This window comes from Equus przewalskii, chromosome 14 (assembly GCF_037783145.1).
Source record: "Equus przewalskii isolate Varuska chromosome 14, EquPr2, whole genome shotgun sequence".
NCBI classification, from domain to species: domain Eukaryota; kingdom Metazoa; phylum Chordata; class Mammalia; order Perissodactyla; family Equidae; genus Equus; species Equus przewalskii.
Genome location: NC_091844.1, coordinates 39,850,625 through 39,872,205, shown reverse-complemented (window position 1 = coordinate 39,872,205; position 21,581 = coordinate 39,850,625). Strand labels below are relative to the sequence as shown.

At 41.6% G+C, this 21,581-nt stretch overlaps 1 protein-coding gene and 1 long non-coding RNA gene across 2 annotated transcripts in view; both read left to right on the top strand.

The window, feature by feature from the left end:
- Positions 1-7,323, top strand: part of PAPOLG (poly(A) polymerase gamma) — a 32,632-nt gene extending 25,309 nt beyond the window's left edge. Inside the window, exons 18-22 of the mRNA XM_070573863.1 lie at positions 166-254; positions 336-556; positions 1,100-1,165; positions 1,357-1,413; positions 3,224-7,323. Coding sequence (XP_070429964.1) covers positions 166-254; positions 336-556; positions 1,100-1,165; positions 1,357-1,413; positions 3,224-3,322 — 532 coding nt within the window. The 3' untranslated portion in view covers positions 3,323-7,323. The remainder of the gene's footprint in view (positions 1-165; positions 255-335; positions 557-1,099; positions 1,166-1,356; positions 1,414-3,223) is intronic.
- Positions 7,324-11,749: 4,426 nt separating this feature from the next.
- LOC139075557 (uncharacterized) lies at positions 11,750-20,430 on the top strand. The gene is made up of 2 exons (XR_011526068.1): positions 11,750-11,937; positions 18,881-20,430. It is a non-coding gene; the product is annotated as an uncharacterized lncRNA (long non-coding RNA).
- Positions 20,431-21,581: the final 1,151 nt, after the last annotated feature.

Below are 21,581 nucleotides of genomic sequence, written 5' to 3'. Positions count from 1 at the left end.
TTTTTGTCTTAATTCTCACTGGGTCCTCTGCCTTTTTCTCCCCTTATCTCTTCCTTCAGTGAAATGTTAAAGTAGGAGAACTTGAAAGAAGTAATCCTAAATGTTGAGTGTTTTAAATAAGTAATACTTAAATATTTAATGATGATAATTTAACACTTTTAATAGGAATAATGCTGAGCCTGCTGCCGTAATTGTGGAAAAGCCACTGAGTATTCCACCAGCTCAAGGACTGTCTATTCCAGTCATTGGTGCAAGTAGGTATCTACACTCGTGTTGATAATGATTCTACTACATATATATTTAATTACTAAAATCTTTCTTTTTCTCCCTTTCAGAAGTTGACTCTGCAGTAAAAGCTGTATCACCCCCAGCTGTGTGCACCATTCCTACTGTAGTAGGACGAAATGTCATTCCTAGAATCACAACACCCCACAACCCTGCCCCGGCACAACCACATCTAAATGGAATGTCAAGTATAGCTAAGAACGTTACGCCCAAAAGATCCCATTCCCCATCCGTAGATGGGTCTTCCAAGAGGTTGAAAGACATAGAAAAGGTAAAGTTAAAACTTGAGTGGTGATTCAGCACTTGATTTTTTAAAAGTTAATTTAAAATAGTATTTGAACTCACAATTCTCTGTAGCTTTCTTAATGTTCTGTTACGATTTGACTGTTTAAAAAGAATATTTACCCAAACCCTAAAGGAATAATACTAATTGTTCATCCTAAATTCAAATTACTAATGTGTCAGAAAAATTGAATGATTGGTCTTAGTTTCTCCTTGACATACACAGAAGTCTTTACTGGTGACTAAATAATCATTTATTGTGTGTCATAATGTTGATCTCCTCTTTCTCCAGTAGGTGGTGGTAAAACTATTTTATTTGTTATAATCTGAATCGATTTAACCAAAAAGCTAACGCAAACTGTAGAAATTAAGGATGGATGCAGTTGAATTCAATCTAATTTAAATTTCCTTCCCTCACCAACCCATTTTTGTAGTTTTGATGATAGCCTTAATCACTAGTTTCTCACTTTATATAGATTTGTATGGTTTTTGTAGGTAATAATAGCAACTCATTTTAATGTTTATATTTTAGTTTATTCGACTGGAATCAACGTTTAAGGAATCTCGTGCTGCTGAGGACAGAAAAAGAAAATCAGTGGTAAATATATTAATAATGTACTTCAAACTATTTACTTTTAAAGAGCCATGTATCAGAGAAAGTAGTATATTCAAAAGAAGATCAGATTAGATCTGTCTTGCAAGTTTTGCTTATGTTTTATTTCATGTAGAAATAAGCTTTTACATATAGGAAAGAAAGTTTTCACTTGTATATAATTGTTCTGTTTTTAGGATACCATTGGAGGAGAATGTATGCCTATTCCAACTATTGATACATCACGCAAAAAGGTAACAAATAGTCTTATTCATAGGTAGGATACGTAGGTAAAAATTCATAGATAATCTACAGATACAAAAAGCTTATTAAGAGCCTAACTGGGTGAAGGAAAGGTTACTCCTTTGTCCCTGTCCTCAAAGACCAGCAGTGTAGTTGGGAGTTGGGGCTGGAAATAGCAAAGTGTGAAGTCCTAAATGTATGTACCTCAGAAGTCTAGAGAAGACAGAGTAGTTTAAGACTTCATAATTTATTCAGATTATCTTCAACCTTTGTTTTTTATTTATTTTTAAAGAAGCAGTTTAGTGCTCAGCACAATAATTTCTTACCAACATTTGATAAGATATCTTTTGTACCACTGCTTACTGTCAAAATTTAGGTTTGCTAATTAGGAACTATACTTAATAATATTTTGGAGGAACCAAATGTACCAGTGTTTAGTAAGTACTTTTAAAACATGAACTAAAGAGTCTCCTAAATCTCAATTTAAAAATTTATTTTTCAAAGAATTACCATTGAAACTGATAATAAAGTAGTATTAAGCATGGTAAGCTAATAAGCAGGTGCTCGAAAAATCAGTGTCGTGTAAACAGAGAAAGCCCTTCCCTGAGTGTTTACAGTGAACAAAATGGCGTATTTTCACCCTCATTAAAGAATAAAGTGCTTCTCATCACAAGCAGCTGCCACCCTGCCAGGTTCCCCAGGATTTATTGGCCATTCTAAAGCAAAATAGAAAGTGTCCTCATACTTTCTATTAGTGGTAGAATTTGTGAAATTTCTTTTAACATAAGAATGGGTTGCAAAAAATATGGGTGTTTAGTTATTTTATGTGTGATAATGGAAGAAAAAAATTTGACATGGAGACTCAAGTGTGAAAGCATGAAATAACATATCTGGGTTTTGTTTTAAAATATTTCAAGTATAAAGAGTAAGAGCATAAACCAAACAAATGTAGCAAAATTTTAATAATGTCTGAGTCTTAGTTGTAGCACCTAAGTCTTCATTGTCCTATTCTTTACTTTTATGTATGTCTGAAATTTTTCTTGTTTTTCTGAATGGATGTGCCTGTGATATAGATACTTTTAGCCAAGGTAACCTGAGAGGAGAATTAACTCCTGTAGTTATCTCTTGACAAGAAGCTAACGTACTGTTTCAATCACACAACTATCTGTATTTTGGGGGTCAAGGTCTGTCTATGTTTCTCAATTTGTTGGACTTTGCCTTCATTATATAATAATCTTTAGTGTCCACAAAAGCCTTCATATAGACTTCCCTGAATTTCACCATCACTGAAGTTACCCAGCCTGAGTGCAGTCAGTTTTCCTGAGAACTTAAGTGCCTCACAGGTTGGGTTATAGTGTTCTTCTGCGTGAATGTATTATAGAAACTGATTGAGGATATAATTGGTTATCAAATTTTCCTCTGTAACACACACTCGTTTTTCAGCTTACACTCCAAGAGATTCCTGTTTAGTGACCATATACTTCCTATTTCTCTTTACCATTGCCTGACTTTTAGGAAGACTCTGTTCTTTATGCATTTCTCAGTTTGGAAGTGGCAGTTGATTTAACAAAGTCCTCTTTCCTATACCTATGCTCCTCCCACTTCTGCCCTTTCCCTATCCCTCTGCTTTTCACCTCTGACTGTAAAAAAAAAAAAAAAAAAAACTCCCCCCAACAAGAAATGCGTATGAAACATTGGGAGAAAATATTCAACACAGACTTGAGTGTTTAGGAGCTTAAAGGATTTCGAGAAAAATTCAGTTTTGTGACTGATCTACTAGTTGGGCCTTTGTAACATACAGTTTCTATTTCTTTCTGATAGAGACTACCCAGTAAAGAACTACCAGATTCATCATCTCCAGTTCCAGCAAATAACATCCGTGTCATCAAAAATTCCATTCGACTGACCCTCAATCGGTAAAAGCAGTGCCTCCTTACTTAAGTGAATATGCAATCATTTAGTGGCGTAGATGCAGCCACTCTTTTTAAAAGAGAAGTGGCTGTCATGCATAAAATAAGGTGAAAGTTACAGTCATCAGCCTAACGACCTTGAAGTGGTTTTTGAACTCTCACACTTTGACCTGCAGATGCTGTAGCATTCTCTCACTGATTGCTACATACACTTCTCTGAGGATCACCTGCTATCAAATTGTCATCTACAATAGTATGGCTTTGCGTTGGAGGTTTTACTGCCTTAACTTTCGATGCTTGTTTCTCTGTTATGGGAACCAGTTCTTGGCTCTTTGGACACTGATAAAACAAGTCCTGAACTCTTTTTTTTTTTCCTTTTTTTAAGTCTTATGTTGTAATCATTGTATAGAACTGAAAAAGTTGAAAACAAAAAAAAAAATTGTCTTGTAATTTTCCAAATGTTAACACATATTTACTTTAGCATTGAAGCCACTTTGTGAATCCTGAGATAAATGAATGTGAGGTATCTTTTCAGCTTTCTTCATTTGTGTAGATGTACTTATTGTCTGTTCTGTTGATTTAAATTATTTTTTCTCCAGATTGGCACTTGGAATATTTAATTTTTTATTTTTTTGTGCCTTTCTGTCCAAATGTTGCATAGTTAGCAGGGAGGATTAGTCCAGTGATTACATAAGAGTTGGGCACCATAAATTCTCAATATTTTGCCTCCTGTGGAGGCCTTCAAAATGCATCTTTATTAAGAATCAAAATATAACCAGGATACTGAAAGTCAGTATATGAATGGTGAAATTGTTACGTATTGTGTCTCATGCCATCCTTGTTAGTTGACTGGTATTTTTTACTGAGGAGCATCTCATTCCAGCATCAAAATAAGATACCTTTAAGTATGGCAAACTTGTATTTTTGAGGTGTAAAATTAACTTGGCATGATAATTCCTGACCATTACTTACCCCACAACTTCAGACAGTTTCTTCATGGACTAGGCATGCAGAAATAAGCAGTGGATTTTATTGAAACCTGAAGGCATTTTTGAATGACATTGTTACCAACCATTAATTGGCTCAGGACCTTTGTAATTTTTATTTAACTACATAAGTTGTCTTTTTTTACACTGCTTTTTTCAATGCATTTCTTAATATTTTTTAAGTTTCATGAACGCATGCTCAGTTTATTAAAATCCATAACCATGTAATTCTTGTAATATGTTGATTCAGTGTTTTGTAAATGAAGTCGTATGTATTTTCAGAGTATTTTTGTATGTACTGTAAGATACCATCTTTTCAAAGAGAAAACTTTAAAACCTTTACTGTCTCTCTTTAATTTTTTAAATATGGATTATGCTTGAATTATTCTTAAAATGAAAATGTATAGATTGCACAGCCAGGAATGCTGGTATATATTACCTTCTTCCGCTTTCACTCATCATTTAGTAGGTCCAGTAGGAAAACACAAAATGGTACATTTGAATGGTGCAGGGAAAATACTTGGCTGTGTATTGTATAGGATTCATGGGATGCCATTTAGCCAGTGGAGTAAGAGCAGTCCATTTTCTCTCGCAAGCTCTTCACCCTTGAGTTGAATACTTGAATCCTGATTGAGAGCAGTATCCTCGTTCTCCCACTCCTGTTCCCTGCCCCAGGTCTCTGAAATGGAAATTCTAGTGTTTCACTTTCACAGAAAGACTTCTTAGAAGTAAAGAAGAACAAGGAAATAATAATGGTTATGCCATTGTTCATTTTTTACATAGCAAAAGACAAGAACGAAATCCCATAACCAAGTTGTAGCTTCCTTGGTAAAGCTGTTCTGTTAGCTGACCCTTTTCCTTTGATCAAATATTTTAAGGTTTGTTCTACAAATACGCTATTTGAACAAAAGGGAATGATTATGAAAGGACCAAAAAATTGTCACCTGACTACAAACTTTGAAAAATTCTTTAGTAAGGGATTTGGTTAAATTTTATATATGTGATGTGTTTACATTTCTGTATTTAATATGCAGCTATTATCCCCTTCTATTATCAGTCTTCACAGTCTCTTTAAGAATTACCTATGTTTACCCTATTATATAAACAGATTCTTTGGAGTGACTAGTGGAGTTTTTTTTTTTTATAATAAGAAAGCAACTATAGTATAGTCATTTCTCTTGTTTTAAGGATCCATTCAGCATGGGGTTAAGACATAGCCACTGGTGCAACATTAGGCTCCTCAAAGACAGCAGTCTTCAACCTGTGTGGTAACTGGGGAGTTACCAAGCATCAGGAGCAGATGTTCTTGAGATGGTGGGTTTGGTCAGAAATGAAGTGTTTTCTATCCTGTACCATAGGTGGAAAGTTCAGTACATTCTGCTCCCATAGTAGGAGACCTCCACTGTACTGGTTCCAAGTAAGTAAAAGGGGAAGGGATGGTCTGGGATCATTTGTTATGATGTCCAGAGATAAGAAGTAGAAGTGTTTGATTTCAAGTCTGAAACTAAACCTAGAAGTGGTTTATAAAGTCAAATAACCTGTTCTTCAATATGTAGACACATGTTCATTTTCACAAGGGTTTTAAATTTTAATCTCATTTTTCAGTGACTGACTTAAGAATAGTATATATCAAAGGAAAACAGTTATCTGCTAGTTTAAACCTTAGGGACTTAACTTATTTAAGAGACAGGGTACATGGCTTAAAACCTTATAAAGGAGCGGGAGAATGAATTTTAAGATTATGTTGGTGCTTACAATAAGAGTAACTTTGTCTTAAGGCAACAGTTTAGTAACGTTAAAATGTTTACTATAGTAGCAAGGAAGTGAGGATGGGCAGTGTTGAAATGGGCTAAATTTATTTGCGCTGTGTCCCACAGCTTTGACATAGGAATTCCTAACATGGGGATCCTGGACTTTAGGGAATCCTTTGCAAATGTATGTAAGAAGTTTTTGTTTATATGCATTTTTCTGGGGGAAATTTCATAGTTTTCGTCAGCCTCTCAAAGTGGTTCATGACCCTAAAAAAAAAAGGGGGCCGGAGGAGTTAGAAACCACAGCTTTCCAGGACTGAATAATACCAGAGTCTGGAATTTTTTCCATAAGGTTTTTCTGTGGTATATTTCTGAAAGTGTATGGTGGCTCTTAACTGGTAAAGTAGGCTGACGGAGGACTCTGGAACACCAAATTTCTCTATATTTCAGATAAAACTTCATCAGTATTCAGAAAAATGCTTACTATTGGATTTATAAATGTCCTCATGTTAACTTAGATTCATTAACAGGGTCAAACTTTGTTCAACAAATTTCAACCTAAGATTGATCAGAGTAGAATAGCTTAGAATGATCATTAGAAATGATTTTAAAAAAAATTATTATTTAAGATCCTAATCCTTTGATTTCAGTATTATTAAAGTTCTCTCTTGTTCATCCATGTTTGTGGTTCAGACCAGAACAGACCAATAAATAGAACTTTGGTTTAAGAAAAAAAATTTTGCAAATAAAATTGTGTGTGTGTTTAAATAAGTAACTACCTATTATATTTTCCAAAGCTTAGAATTTAGGTCATGATGATAGTGATACATCATGCAGATGATGGAAGAAAACCAGTCTCAATAATGGTAACTGTTTCCTTAGGATTTTTAAAAAAGAATTATGCAAGGTCAGATGCTTCCCAAATTCCCTATTTTCTCTGAAATAATTTTTCTGATATAATTTTATATTTGAAGTTAGTTGAACATAAGATTATCCTCAGGCTTGCTATAATTTTTAAGCTATTGCTGCATTTTAGCAGAGACCCACATAATTACCTTATAAAGTACTTAGGATATCTTTGAGGTCAATGGTGCTACGTCACTCCACAGTGTTATGTACAATGAATGCAGCTCCTGTTCCTTTCTAGATAGCTGTTGTGTAGTTCATAGTAATTTTTCCTGCTTTTTATTTGGATTGTCTTATTTCTTAGTTGTACACACAAGCCTCGTTATTTGTCTGGAATAAGTAATCAAATAAACTTGCTTTAATAACTAGGTGTTGATGATTGACTGATATTATTTGGGAGTAACTCAAAAGTACCAGGCAGCTTTACTTAGTTATTTTTCAAACTGACAGCCAATTTGGTCACTTACCACTCAGACTCTTTGGCAGATAATGGTATCTACTACCTACTTAATATGAAAGCCCAGCTCATACTCAATTTGCCTCACACAGAATTGCTTATTAAACATTTATTAGCAAGCAGTAGCACAACAGTAGAGTCTGCCTCAAGTATTGAGGGCAAAATTCTGTCACCCTTGTGATCAACATCAGGTGACCAGAATCCTCTACTAATGGCTGGACAGTAATCAGGCCTTGGGTACTGTCTACAGAAGTGCACATTACAGAGCTTGTTCCATTGTTGTTAAGGAACAGTGACTTGTTTTGAACCAATCCACATATCTTGAATACTAGTACTGAATTCATGGATAACCACGTGTGTCTACATCATTAAGATTATTAGCAAGCCACTCATGGCCCCCTGGAAGCACATTTGACGTTCATTAAGCTAATTAATAAAGCCCCCTATGTTGGTTGAGTATGGATAACAGAAGAGCTTCTAGTAGTCACTTGTGGGCTTCCCTATTGGATTGCCAGCTGACTGTCCCTGGAGTGTGAATTTCTGATTAGGTCAACTCAGTGCTCCTAGGATATAACTTAAACACAATTATCACACTATGCTGAAATGTTTTAAAGTAAATCATCGCCATGACAGGTTCTTCGTGGATCTGGATGCATTAAGGTATTAAGGGCAAATGGGAATGTATGCTCTTACAGCACATGTTAAAACCGGCCTTGCCAGTCTCTGATTATTGACATTTTAGACCTAATGGCTGCATAAAGCTTTCCATGATAACCTGGCCAGAGTGAATCATCCCCCCTTCCTAACGTTCCTTGGAGCTTTTAGCATTAATTATTCCAATTTTCCTAACATTCAGTTTACCTATTTGTTTCCCCTGATGAGGTTGTAGGTTTGAGAGTGGAAGTAATCTTTATCCAAGAACCTTCACATAGTGGGTGCCTAGAAAATGCCGAAGGGTGAAATGCACGAGTCCTGTTTGGCTAGTTGTTTTTGATTCTTTCTTTGACTAGGATTATCTAGAAGAGGGGCCTGATAAAGGAACTAAGACTCAGAGGCAAAAAAAACTTAGTGAAAATGATTGACATATTTTTCAAACTTTCAACCTGGAGATCATTAAGACATGTTTTTTCAAACTTTTTCACCTGTAACAGAAATACATTTTATATTGCAAGGCAGCATATGTATACATACATACATGTATGTATGTGTGTATATATAAATATACATATATACATATACAAATATTTTTATATATATAAATAAAACAAGTCTCACAAAACAATGCTTTCCTTACTGTGTGTAATAGAGGTTGATATTTTCTTTTTGTTTTAAGTGCTAGTTGTGATTTCGCTAAGGTGATTTCATAACCTCTCCTGAGTCAAGTCCTACAGTTTGAAATACACATTAGAAAAAGTTAATCTCAAACTTGGATCTTCTTTCTTTATTCGGTCTGCTTGTTCTAGAATGCAGCCGTTACAGCAAGCAGTACTGGAAGGGACAGCAGTGTGAAGCATGTGGGAGAAGGAGATGAAGTATAGATGCTCCTTTCTCTCAAGAAAAAATCTTACCCCAAAAACTTAACATCTTTGCATTGATCAACAATAAAGAAAAAAAGTAAAAGCCAGACATTAGCAAAGAGTAAGAATTTTGAGTCATTTGGATGGTATTTATTTTGGTATTAGTCAGTTGACCTTGGCTGGCAAAGGGATGTCATCAATCTCCGGAGGATAACCTGGGGGTAAACTGAAGAATGACAGACACATCTTATTAACCAAGAGTCGCTCGAGTGGCGTGCATAAATTACTCATTTAGAAAATTCTAATGTACACAGCTCTTATCTAATCTCCCAACGTGGTCCAGGAACTCAAGAATACTAGAGAATTGAGGCCCGTAGTAAAAGTATTACTATCTCCTGAGAAATTTCAGACCATAATTATAAGTGTTTAACATTTACTAAGCATGTAGGATGTACCTTTTAAAACATGGCATTTGATCTTTACAATGATCCTATGAGGTAGCACTATAATTATTTTACCAATGAGGAAATTGAGGCTTAGAGAGATTATGTGACCAGCTCCAAATTGCATAACTATGAATAGGCAGACTCAGGAAGTATGACTCTAAGTCTAGCACTCAAGCATATCTCCCATTGAGGAAAGAAGTTAGATGGAGGCGTGTGGATCAAAATGCCGCCACCCTGCATTCTTCTGTGGAGTCTGGAACTTCTGAGGTTTCCCTGGCCAGCAGCAACAATGGTCATTTATGCCAGGCTGCAGGGAGCACTGTGGCCTCCTGCAGAGAGCCCAAGGCTGAGAGTCGGGAAAGCCCAGTTCCAGCCTGGCTCTGCCACTTACATTTGTGTAACTTTAACTGACACCCAACCCTCCTGTGCTTTGTTTTCTCGCATGTGAAACACTTGCTCTTCAAGTCTCATAGGGGAGCTGTGACATGAAAGTATTCCAAAAGATTGGCAGAGTTCTACAAATAGGATGGACAGTTCATCTCCCAGAATAACAGCTATGTAGCATTTCTTAGCTGTCAGTCTAGGTTGGAGCAGGAAGAAAAGGGATCCAGGAGAAATAGTGTCAAGAAAATAACAATGAAAAAAACGTTTACCTGATAGGCTCGATCATAGTGAGAGGATAGAAACATTTCTGTCAGAGTTCAAGAATAACCAAGTAAATTTTTTTAACTTTACATATTAATTTTAGGGAGATCAAAAAGCTAAATAAAAAGGAAATATAATTACAGTATATCACATGGCTCAGATGTGAATCTTCATATAGTCTTAATAATGTAAATAGAGAATGTTGAACTAGCCCCAAATTGTAACAGTACTGAGAAGGTGGTTGGGGAAGGGGGGACAGAGTGTAAGAAGATGAAATCCTTATCTTTAGTAGTAATAACCAGAAAATATCTAAAAGTCTAGAAGAGTGTAAGCATGTTATTTAGAAATAACCAGAGAAAAATAGTAACTAAGAGTAAATAATAGGAGACAAGTTTCAAAAAGTTGAAAATAATTGCCTCTAGGGAGCAGAAATCAGGAATGGGGAAAAGGAAGGGAGGAGATGGCTTTTTTTCTTTTTAAAGAAGATTTGTAGAACTTTTTCACTTTTAAACCAGTATATCCCCTATCTAGCCAGTCGGCAGTAAAAGAATGTTGTAGACTTTGAAACAGACAGACCTCAGCTACATCTCTTACTGCTTGTGGGACCTTGGGCAAGTGGCTTCTCCTCTTTGAGTTCCAGTTTGCTAATCTGTAAAGTGGGACTGTCACTACCTATGTCAGAAGAGAAGCATGGGAAATGGTTGAGAGGCTCTGCAGGTGGACTGTCTAAGCTCAGATTCCAGATCTTACTGACTGAAAGCCTGTGAGAAATTGTGGAAATTAGTTCATTTCTCTGTGCCTCAGTCTTTTCTTCTGAAAAATGGTGATTATAATAACAGAACCTACCTGGGAGAGTTGCTAAATGGATTAAAAGAGACAATCCAGAAGCTCCTGACACACAGTGGGTTTCAGTAAATAACTTTCAGGCATTATGAGGGTTACACAAAATAGCACATCATGCAGGATGCATGGCGCTTGACCCATAGCAGGCATCCCTTTCTCCCAAAAACACATCAGAAGAATCAGAGAAGAAGTCTCCCCAGCCAGACTAATAGGATAGATGGCTACCTCCCATGCAACAATATGGAGATAAGTGGTCCTTGCCCTGCCACGAAGCCCCTCTCCAAACATACTTCTCAGAAGAGTTGTTTTATTTCTAGAAAGTGTATAAGACTCATTTAATTCTTATAGAACTTCACTGGCTTGTTCTTCAGTCTCCTTAAAGTTTACAGGTTAGGCTGAGATGAGAAAGCCTATCAAGGCCATCTCTGCCAGGCCGGGACTCAGAGTACCTAGCGGAGCAGGTGCACCACACCAGTGTGCGACAGATGCTCTGCAGCTGAAACAGGTATCCTCTGAGTTCATGTCAGGCTACATCGTAAAACTGGCCGCAGGAATGCATGTAAAGCCACGCTCACACCCAAATGCACCTGTACCTCGTTACTCCCACCTCTCCTGGGAGTGAGAGAAGACTATCTAACCCAGATCCCAAGTCATTTCCTGCCAGGGCTTCACAGCAATTCAAAGAACTTCTAAGTGCAGGTTCTTTCCAAATAGATTGGTTTCTTGAAACTCACAAGAAGTCAAACACCAGAAAAAGAGGGGATTTTTGAAAGCCACCCACTAGGATGGCAACTGGTACTTGGTAGTTTCAAATATTAAGAAAAAAAAAAAATCAGCGTTGATGAGGCAGTGTCTAATCTCCCTGTGCACAGGAAGTGAAGGCGATGGAGTCTGATTTGCAGGAGGCCCTGAGGTTGCACAAAGCAGCCACTCCTCCAGCGAGGCCCACTTACTGCCTGCCGAGACGCCTGCTGAGACGCCTGCTTTGCCTGCCTCCAGCTGAGCACACCGGAGGGAAAGCACCATTAAATTCCCTGTGAGCTCTGAGCCAATGAGCTGCACCAAGGTCACCAGGTGAAGGGGATGCGGAAGGAGGGAAGAAAGGATGAGATGGGTTTGACAAGGCTAAGTTGATGGGGCCAGTGGGAGACAGTAGCCTTGAGGCCATTCATTCCAGAAATGTTTATTGAGCCCCTAACATTCACCAGGCATTGAGTTAGGCACCCAGGACACAAGCAAGAATTAAAGTTGTCCCTACACTGATGGACTCCTCAGACTGGTGGGAAGTTGGCTGTCATCTTGGTTGTGCTGTACTGTGGGAGCACAGCAGAGGGATCCCTTGCTTCTGCCTTGGGCATGGATGGTGTTAGGGAAGAATAACCTTGGAGTTGAATGTAGGACAATTAGGAGTTTTCCAGGCAGACCAACAGTTGCGAGAGGTGGGAGGGTGGAAAGCAATGCAGAGGAAACCACCTGTGCAAAGGATGGAGGTTCTGAAAATTAGATGTCATAGTAGGACCATGCGAAAGGATTGGATGCATTTGAGCAAAAGTTATAAGAGGCTAGAAATGCAGACCGAGTCCTACACCTGTGGATGGGAGAAGCGGAGCAGGGAGATGGTGAGGTTCCTGCTCATAGTCAAGAAATGGGGAGAGAGGAAACCGAGCGGCAGAGGGGACATGTTTAGAGAGGTTCTGAGGAAGGATGGATGGGATCTGCTGCCAAACTGGATTAGGGGAAGAGTAGAGGACAGTTCCCACTCTCCTTGGGTTGGAAGACAGATTGTCTTGTCGTTAATCAATTCTGAGGATACTAGGGGAGGGTTGCAGTGAGAGAGTCATGAATTCGGTTTTGGCAAGGTTGAATGTGAGCTGCCTCAAGTTCATCCACGTGGAGATGTGCAGCAGACAGTGGGAAATACTGGTCTGGAGCCCAGGAGAGAGGCCTTAGCTGGATGTCTAGATTTCACAGCATGGCAGGGTTATCTTTATAGATATTTCTTAGGGGGGAATTAGCCTCACGAGAGGGTTCTCCTACTAGAGAAAGAGAGAGAAAGTGGCTTATCTGATTGGTTGGCTTGGGGAAAGAACTGGGCATGCGCAGCCCAGCCCCTGGGGGTTCACCTCCTCTTGATCTGTCTCCCCACGTGCTGAATGGCTCCCCTGGGATTGCAGTGGGTTGGTCTGTAGAGTGAGCCACTTGGAACAGACCCAAAGTCATAGTCTCAAATCAGCTTTATCAGTAATAAAGCAAATGTTTTGATCTCCATGTCTCCTACAAACTCAGGAGGGAAAAAGTGTTGTTTATCAAAACCACTGCCAAACTCCAAAGAATATTACTGTAAGTTTTTGGGGTTTTTTTTTTTTTTAAATCGGCACCTGAGCTAAGATCTGTTGCCAGTCTTCTTTTTTTTCTTCTTCTTCTTCTCCTCAAAGCCTCCCCAGCACATAGTTGTATATATAGTTGTATATTCTAGTTGTACGTCCTTCTGGTTGTGGTATGTGGGACACTGCCTCAGCAGGGCTTGATGAGCGGTGCCATGTCGGTGCCCAGGATCCGAACCAGCGAAACCCCGGGCCACTGAAGTGGAGCATGTGAACTTAACCACTCGGCCATGGGGCCGGCCCCTTAATGTAAGTTTTGTTTGCTGTACTTTTCCTTCCACTGCATTCCAAGTAGGTGGTCAGGCCTGTAGTAGTTCCTTTCCTGAGATGTTTTTGCAGGGTGAAAAAGCAATCACTGGTTGTCTGTTCTCGGTGTTCTTGTGGCAGGGGCTTTGAATGCTGCAATAGGAGAGAGAAGAAATTTGACCCAGGGACTGGGAAGAGGGGAAATAGCAGCAGGTCCCCAAGGACTGCTCTGTGTCAACCCATGGGGAGGTGATAAATCCTCAAAGAGGGCAGTTGATCAGTGTAGTTAAGAAGCAGGACCCTGGGTCCAGGAGCAGTCATTTTACCAAAGATTCCTTTGCTCCAAGTAGCAAGGCTACTGGACATGAAGGGACCATGTGGCAGACGAGGAAACATCTCAGCAATTATCAGCCAGAACCAAAGACCAATGGCTTTGCCTGTGGGGGCCTCCCAAGAGGAGCCGACCTTGGCACAACCCTGGGTGGAAGGTGAGATAGTCAACAATTGCTGAGATTAATTTCCTGCCAGCTCAGTAGAATGGGGGCTCAACATCAGATTGAAGTTGATTTAAATGAAGTCAAGAAATGTGTCATTTCCTTCACCCCAGAGATGGGAGACTAAGATTCACGGCTCCGACAATAGAGAACAGAGAATAGAGTCGTCAGAACATAGAGGTGCTGGGAGTCCTGGATGTGGGAATTTAGAGGGAGTGAAGCCAAGGAATGTGGGCAAAGCCTTACAAATTTCAGATTTAGGGGTAAGTGAAGAAAGAGGGGGCTGAAAAAGTGAAGTTAGCAAAGCAAGAGACACTAGAGAGGGGAGTAAATACTGCAGAGGTCAACTAAGATAAAGATTAAAAGGTAGCCATGTGATCTGGCATTTAGGATGACCTTAGCAGAGCAGTGCTGTGGAGGTGGAAGTGAATGCAAGGAATAAAGGTCACATTCTCAAGAAGAGTAGCAGGGGAAGGAGGGAGAGATCAGGGGTCATAGATCGAGGTGGAGGGAAGGTTTATTTTTAACTTGGGAGATTTCTGAATGTGCCTTAAGGTTGAGGAGAAGGAGCCAATGGAACAATGGTAGATACTTTATAGAACTAGATCCAAAGGACAGGAAGAGTTGCACATGTTGAAGAACTAGCGCAGGCCCAGAACAGGAATATGGAAAAGAGGGGAGAAGTGGTGATAGGGAGCTTCTAAGATGGTCCCCAGTGATCTCTGCCTTCTGGTATTCATGCCCTCGTGTGATCTCCTCCCCTTAAGTGGGGGCTGGCCTTACTGACTCACTTCTAACAAAGAGAATGCTGTAGAAGTGATGGTATGCCACTTCTGATATTAGGTTGTAGGAGCACTGTGGCCTCTATCTTGGGCATTCTTGTCTTCTCTCCCTTGGATCACTCCCACTGAGGGAAATCAGCTGCCATGTTGCTTAGGCAACGCTATGTAAAGGCCCACATGAGTGACCTTAGAAGAGGACCCTTCAGCCCCAGTCAAGCCTTGAGACGACCGCAGACAACTCAAGCCTTGAGACAGCAATCTTAAGGAGAGACCTCGAAGGAGAGGCACCCAATTAACAGCCAGAGTCCACAAACTGTAAGACAATAAATGTTTGTCATTTTAAGCCACTGAGTTTTGAATTCAGCAATAGATCACTAATAAGAAGCAGATAAGTTTGCCTGCAGGGAAGGCAAACAGCCTTCCATTTTCTGTGCTGAGAACAAGTAAAAAGAGGAGCAAAGTTTTGGCATGGCCACAGTGGAAGGTAAGAAATTTATCTGGCTAAGGATGCATGACAGGAGGGACGAATACTCTTAGGGCCCAACTGAGATCGGTGACAACAAAGTCAAAGCCACTGCAACATGCAGTCAAGGAATCGTTATCCAGCTATCCCGACGCCCTGAAATAGAAGAGAAAGAAGTTGTTGAACTAACAGGATTGGGAGTTTATAAGGTGATGGAATAGAAAGCCAAAGAGGTAAATCAGTTGAGGATGCTAGCGAGAGATGGGCTACACTGACGGAACCACAGGAAGGAAGCAAGAGGTGGTTAGAAGGTCATGGTTAGATGGGTAGAAAATGGCAGTCTCAATGAAGCTGATGAGCTGATGTGATGGGTTTAAAAGTGAGAGGAGCCAAAAGACCCCAGGCATGTATTCAGAGGGGAGCAGTTCTGGGTAGCCACATGACTCAAGGTGTGCCCATGGGCACGGGTTTCCTGAATGGAGTGCCCTCTGCCAACTCCTCCAGTCTGACCTAAACCAGTCTGAGCCCCTCTACCCCGTCACCACGAATCCATGCCTCAGCTGCAAAGAACTCCTATGGCTTATGGTCCTGCTCTTGTCACGTCTGCCTGGGGAGCCCTCCCTTCCACCCGTATCTTTCCCCAACATATTCCTTTTTGACTTTCAAGCTGCAGCTCATGTTCTGCTTCCTTAATGAGGTCCTCACAAATGTCTCCAGTCTGACTTAATGTCTGCCCATCCCCAGCCCACTGTTGCACTATAGTTTGCTATCCATTATCATTAGGTTTATGGAGTTTTCTGTTCTCTCCTTTGGAAGGTACATCCTTGGAGGGTAGAAAGTATGAGCCAGGATCTTTAGGTAGCTGATGTTCCCAGCAGAGTGGCTGATTCGCAGTCAGTCCTCATTACTGAACTGGATAAAGTGGTTAAATAAGGCTGAAGACCCTGAGCAGACAATAAATCTGCCTGAGGAACTCCGAGATTAAAAAGGCAGTGGGAGGGCCAGCCCAGTGATGCAGTGGTTAAGTTCGCAGGTTCTGCTTAGGCGGCCCAGGGTTCATCATTTCGGATCCCAGGTGCGGACCTAAGCACCACTCATCAAGCCATGCTGTGGCAGGTGTCCCACATATAAAGTGGAGGAAGAAGGGCACAGATGTTGGATCAGGGCTAGTCTTCCTCAGCAAAAAGAGGAGGATTGGTGGCAGATGTTAGCTCAGGGCTAATCTTCCTCAAAAAAGAAAAGGCAGTGGGAGAGAGTTACTATCCCCTGAGCACTTCGTCCGCTGTGCATCTGTCAACACTCACGACAACTGTGCAAGGTAGATCTTCCACAGTTTGAGAAACTAAGGCTCAAAGCTTCAGACACTTGGCTAGGACTGGTCTCTTTAGTCCTCCCTAGGTTTCATCCAGTCTCAAGACTAAATTCCATGAATATGCTGATAACACTCAGATTTCCTCTCCAGCCCAGCCTGCCCTTGTGCTGAACTCTAGACACAACTCCCAGCTGCCTATGCGGCACTTCTGAGATAGACTCTCAAATTCACCTAGTCAAACATGAACTCCTGATTCCTCCCCAAAATGTGCTGCTCCCACAGTTGTCTTCATCCTAGTAAACGGCGACTCTACTCCACCAGTTAGGACTCAAGAACTTTGCCTCCTCTCTTTCACACATCCACACCCTGTGATCCTCTAGGCACCTCTCGTCAGCTCCACCATCCAAAGATGTCTAAACTTAGTCACCTCCTCTCCTGCTTCCCACACCTGCCAGGAGCCGCCAGCCCCTCTCACCTGGGTTATCGCAAGAAACTCCTTCCCCTCCATCTCCCTGCCCCCCGCAGCCTCTTCTCAACACAGCGGCAGAGGGTGCTTTTCAAATACAAATCCAATCATTTCACTCTTCTGCTTAAAATCTTCGAGTGGCCCTGATCTCAGAGTAAAAGCACAAATCCTCACCACGGCCCACCAGGGCCTGCATGACCCAGGCCCTGCTCTGATTTTTAAAATAGCTTCTTCAGATATAATGCACATACAATACAGTTGACCCACTTGAAGTGTACAAATGCGTCGCTTTCAGCTTATTCACAGAGTTGTGCAGCCATAATCTCAGTGAATTTTAGGACTCTTCCATCATTTCAAAAAGACACCCTTCACCCCTAGCCATCACTCCCCAGTCTTTCCCTCGCTCCCAGCCCTAGGCAACCTGCTGTCTCCATAGCTTTGCTTGTTGTGGGTATTTCCTATAAACCTCTCTGGTTTTATCTCCTACTCCTTCTCCACACCTTCCTCCCTCTCCTTCCCCGCCCCCTGCCCCCAATACCATGGCCTCCTGGTGCTCCCTGAACACTCCCGGCACCTCCCTTCTCAGGGCCTTTGCAGCACAGTTCCCTCCATCTGAAACCCACTCTCCCCAGACCTCTGCACAGCCACACCTTCCCCTCTTCATGTCTGTTCAAATGCCACCTTCCCAGGGAAGCCTTCCCTGACTGCCACACAGAACTGCACTCCCACCATTCCCTTACCCCACACCCTACTGAACTGTTGCCATGTCACTAATCATTACATAGAATTTATATACCACAAATAGTATCTCTCATAATTACATATATTATATATATGATGCTAAATATATGTATTTCTTTTTTAATTGTCTGTGTCCCCCTGCCATCCATGGAATATAAGCTCCAGAGGCAGGGGCGTTATCACTTTTGTATCCTTAGTTCCTTGAACACCACCTGAAATATGCTCTATAAATATTGTCAAATGAATGGCAGAAATAGGATTTGAACATGAGTGTTTCAGACTCCAAAACCTATACCCTTAATCATTATGCTCTGTGGATCTCAGAGAACAGGGAAGATTTGAACAGGTGATAAAAGGCAGAACAATGATCTAATGCCCATGCTCAGTGTGGTGGATGATGCGGGCTCAATAAGCCAAGGAGTCGAAAGAAAGATTTCTTGGACTCTCAAGGTCTGGTAGTAGTGCTCAGAGAATAGCATGGGGACAGGACCCATGGGCAGTGAAGAGCTGCAGTATGTTGAGGGTTAGGACTAAATTTATAAGGCATGGGTATGTAACTTATTTTTAGTAGACAAAGAAAAGATGATATAAATAGTCATTAAATGGTATCAGTGCAGGTGGGGTCTGGTTATTGTGTGGTCGTATAACTTTAGATATGAATCGGGTCATATAGATCGGCATGTAGGCCAGGATGCCTTGGGCTTCTCTCCCTGGGGCAGCCTTGATCCACATCAGTGGATGCTGGATCTCCCCTCAACCCACGGTGTTCGTTACCCCAGCTACTGGGAGTGTTGGCAGCCAGCAGCTCACAGCTGCATCTTCATGGCTTGCCCTGGCCTAAAGAGAGTTGCCTCACCCAAGGCCATTGCCCTTTTCCAGAGCAGCCTGTAACCAACGGTCAGCGGGGGGCGTGGGGGGCGCAGGTATAAAGACTGCCCTGGGCTCCGATTTTAAAGGGCCATCCTATCCTAGCTCCAGAGTTCCTTGTGGCATTAGCTGAAGCCTTAGCTGTGACAGCACCTGAAGTTCAACTTTTCCCTCTGTCCCTCCTGCTTCCTTCCCTCCCCAAGAGGCATTGATCTTGAGAGCACTCCCCAATAAACTTTGTGTACACAAATCTCTGTTGCAGAGCCTGCTTCCTGGGGAGCTCAGCCCGAGATGCTCAGAATCAATCATCCAGTGGCTTTCGGGAAAGGTCGAAGGATCTTTGGAAAATTGGACACAGAACAAATAAGCTAGACCTCTGAAAGCCACAACCACCACCAGATGAACCAATCCTACCTGTGTTTGCATGAGCCCAGCTCATCATATCCCTTTTAACAAAATAACTTGGAAAGGAAGAGAATGTGGTGTGCATGGCCCATGATCGTGTCCATGGCTCTGGAGCATCCCTCACGTGAAAGCAGCTTCATTTCTTGGCCAAGCAGACCTGAGCTTGGGCTCCCTGTCTGTGCTGTGACCTCACCCTGCTGAGCCAAATGTACAGTGACTCATGAGTCATCGGGCTCAATCAAAATTTCCTCTTCGCTACGTACCCCGCCCCCACCTCAGGACAGTGGTTATCTCCGCCTCCCCCTTGTGGAGCATGGCTGCTGAGTGGGAGAAAGGAGGGAAGGAGAAAACGAGTCAATCAAGAAACGACAACCCCAAGGGGGCAGCAATATCCCTGCCTGAAGTCTAGAGAGGAACAGGCAAAAATTATTAAAATCATACTTACCTGTCAACCTTTTGATTCAGAAATTAGAAGGTAGCCCCCTCCCTCTTGTGGGAGCAGGGTGAGGGCAGCTATCAGTTATCATCAATAATAGTCGAGAGTAATGCTCATATAGAGTAGACTGTGCCAAGCTCTGTTCTGAACACTTTACATATATTTGCTAGTTTCATCCTATTCTCTAGTTTCATAACAACGCTATGAGGTAGGTACCATTATGATCACCCCATTTTGCAGATGAGGAGACTGAGGCACAGAAAGCTTAAGAAAGAGTACAAAACTTACTAAGGTCACACAGGTTATAAGTGGATTTGGTCACTGTACCATATGTTGGTCTGTGTAATTCAGGGTTGAAGGCAGTGCCTGGGGCTTAGTAGGGTACACTGCCCCCGTGGCCCTTCTCACAGCTGACCACAAGCCCCGCAGGAGCAAGCAGAGATGAGTGGCCCACCAGAAACCTGGGTTAAAGAGAACACGGAGAACTGCAGGGGCTTCTCTCAAAGCCCCCCTTCTGCCTGCCTAGTGTCCAGAGACCACATGTGTCTCCCTCTGGCTTGATTCACGGTGTCTGCTTTCTCTTTGATGCATTCATTCTTTCCAGATTTTTTCTTTTCTTTCCATTTGCTCACAAGTGAAGGCCTGCTGGGGCGGAAACATCACGCATGAGTTAAAGGAGATTGGGCGCCGAGGTGCCGAGGAAGCCTTGAGTGTGGTGGCTGTCTTGTGGTTCCTGAGCTTCCTCCATGCAAGATCTGATCTCACATGACGCCCAGGGCTGATGGAGACATTCATCACTTCCTCCCTCAGCAAAAGGTGCTAATAAAAGAAACTTTTCCTCTCATGGGCCAGCTGGCCGCTGTGTTGACTAGAGCAAGATTTCTAAGGACTCTGGTTACTTACTTGTCCTTTCAAAGAATTATTGTGTCTGTGTACCTACAAGCCCCAGCGTCTCCCAACACACACACAGGGACTTAGCTGTATTTTTCTTGGGCATCTCTGGGGAGTGTTGCCTGTTCCCAGGTTACCCTCCTTGACCCAAAAGCAAGGTGATCCCCTTATGTTTCAGATTTTGGAGATACGAGAATGTGTAGGTTTAGCCAGACCAACATTTCTCAAGCACCTGCTCAGGAGTCTTGTCAGATATTTTTTTCCTAGTTCCCCTTCTCCCCATGACATTACTATATATCAGCATATTTCAGGGCCACAAACCATTTTAATAGCTAAGATTTTTTTCACATACCTCTGTCCTTCCAAGCAACAATTTTCACCTCCTTGGGGGCAGTATCACCTGTCGAGAATCCATGAGTTAGAATCAGCAACTGAGTTCCCCGCCCTAGCACTTTCTTCCTTTTGGGCGGTGACGGTTGACATCCTGCCCCAACATTGCGTTTCTGGCTCAGGGTTGTATATAAACTCCCATCGGCCTCTCACAGTCAAACCTTAAGGCTGCAGCAATTTTACTCTTAAGTAGTTACCCAAGGAGACTGAGCACCTATGTCGACCGAAAGACCAGTACGAGAATGTTCATAGCAGCTTTGTTCATAATAGTCCAAAACTGGAAACGGTCTAAGTGATCTTCAATAAGGGAATAAATAAGGATAGTCATACAATAGAATATTACCAGCGATAAAAAGAATACTGCTACACATAACAATGTGGATAAATTGCAAAAACATAATGTGAGTGGAAGAAAACAGACACAGAAGAGCATAGACTGTGTGATTCCTTACCTATGAGGTTCAAAAACAGGCAAAACCAGCCCATGGTGATAGTCAGAATAGTAGTTACCTCTGGGAAGACTTAGAAGGAAATATTCTCTATCTTCATCTGAGTGATTGTTACGCAGATGTACTCAGGTTAAATGTGTGTACTTATATAAAAATTCTAGCTATATAATTGAGATTTGTGTACTTGCCTTTTGTAAATTATACCTTAAACAGGTCCTTGAAACCTCGTTTAAAAAACATTCAGCCAGGGGTTCCTGGTCAACATGAAGATTTCAGGGCCACTCCAGAGACCTACTCTATGGAGTGGGGTTGAGAAACTGAGTCTTATCCAGCCCCCAGGGGATTCTGATGCAGGTTGTCCTGGAACAGCGCTCTACTATGCACTGGTCAAG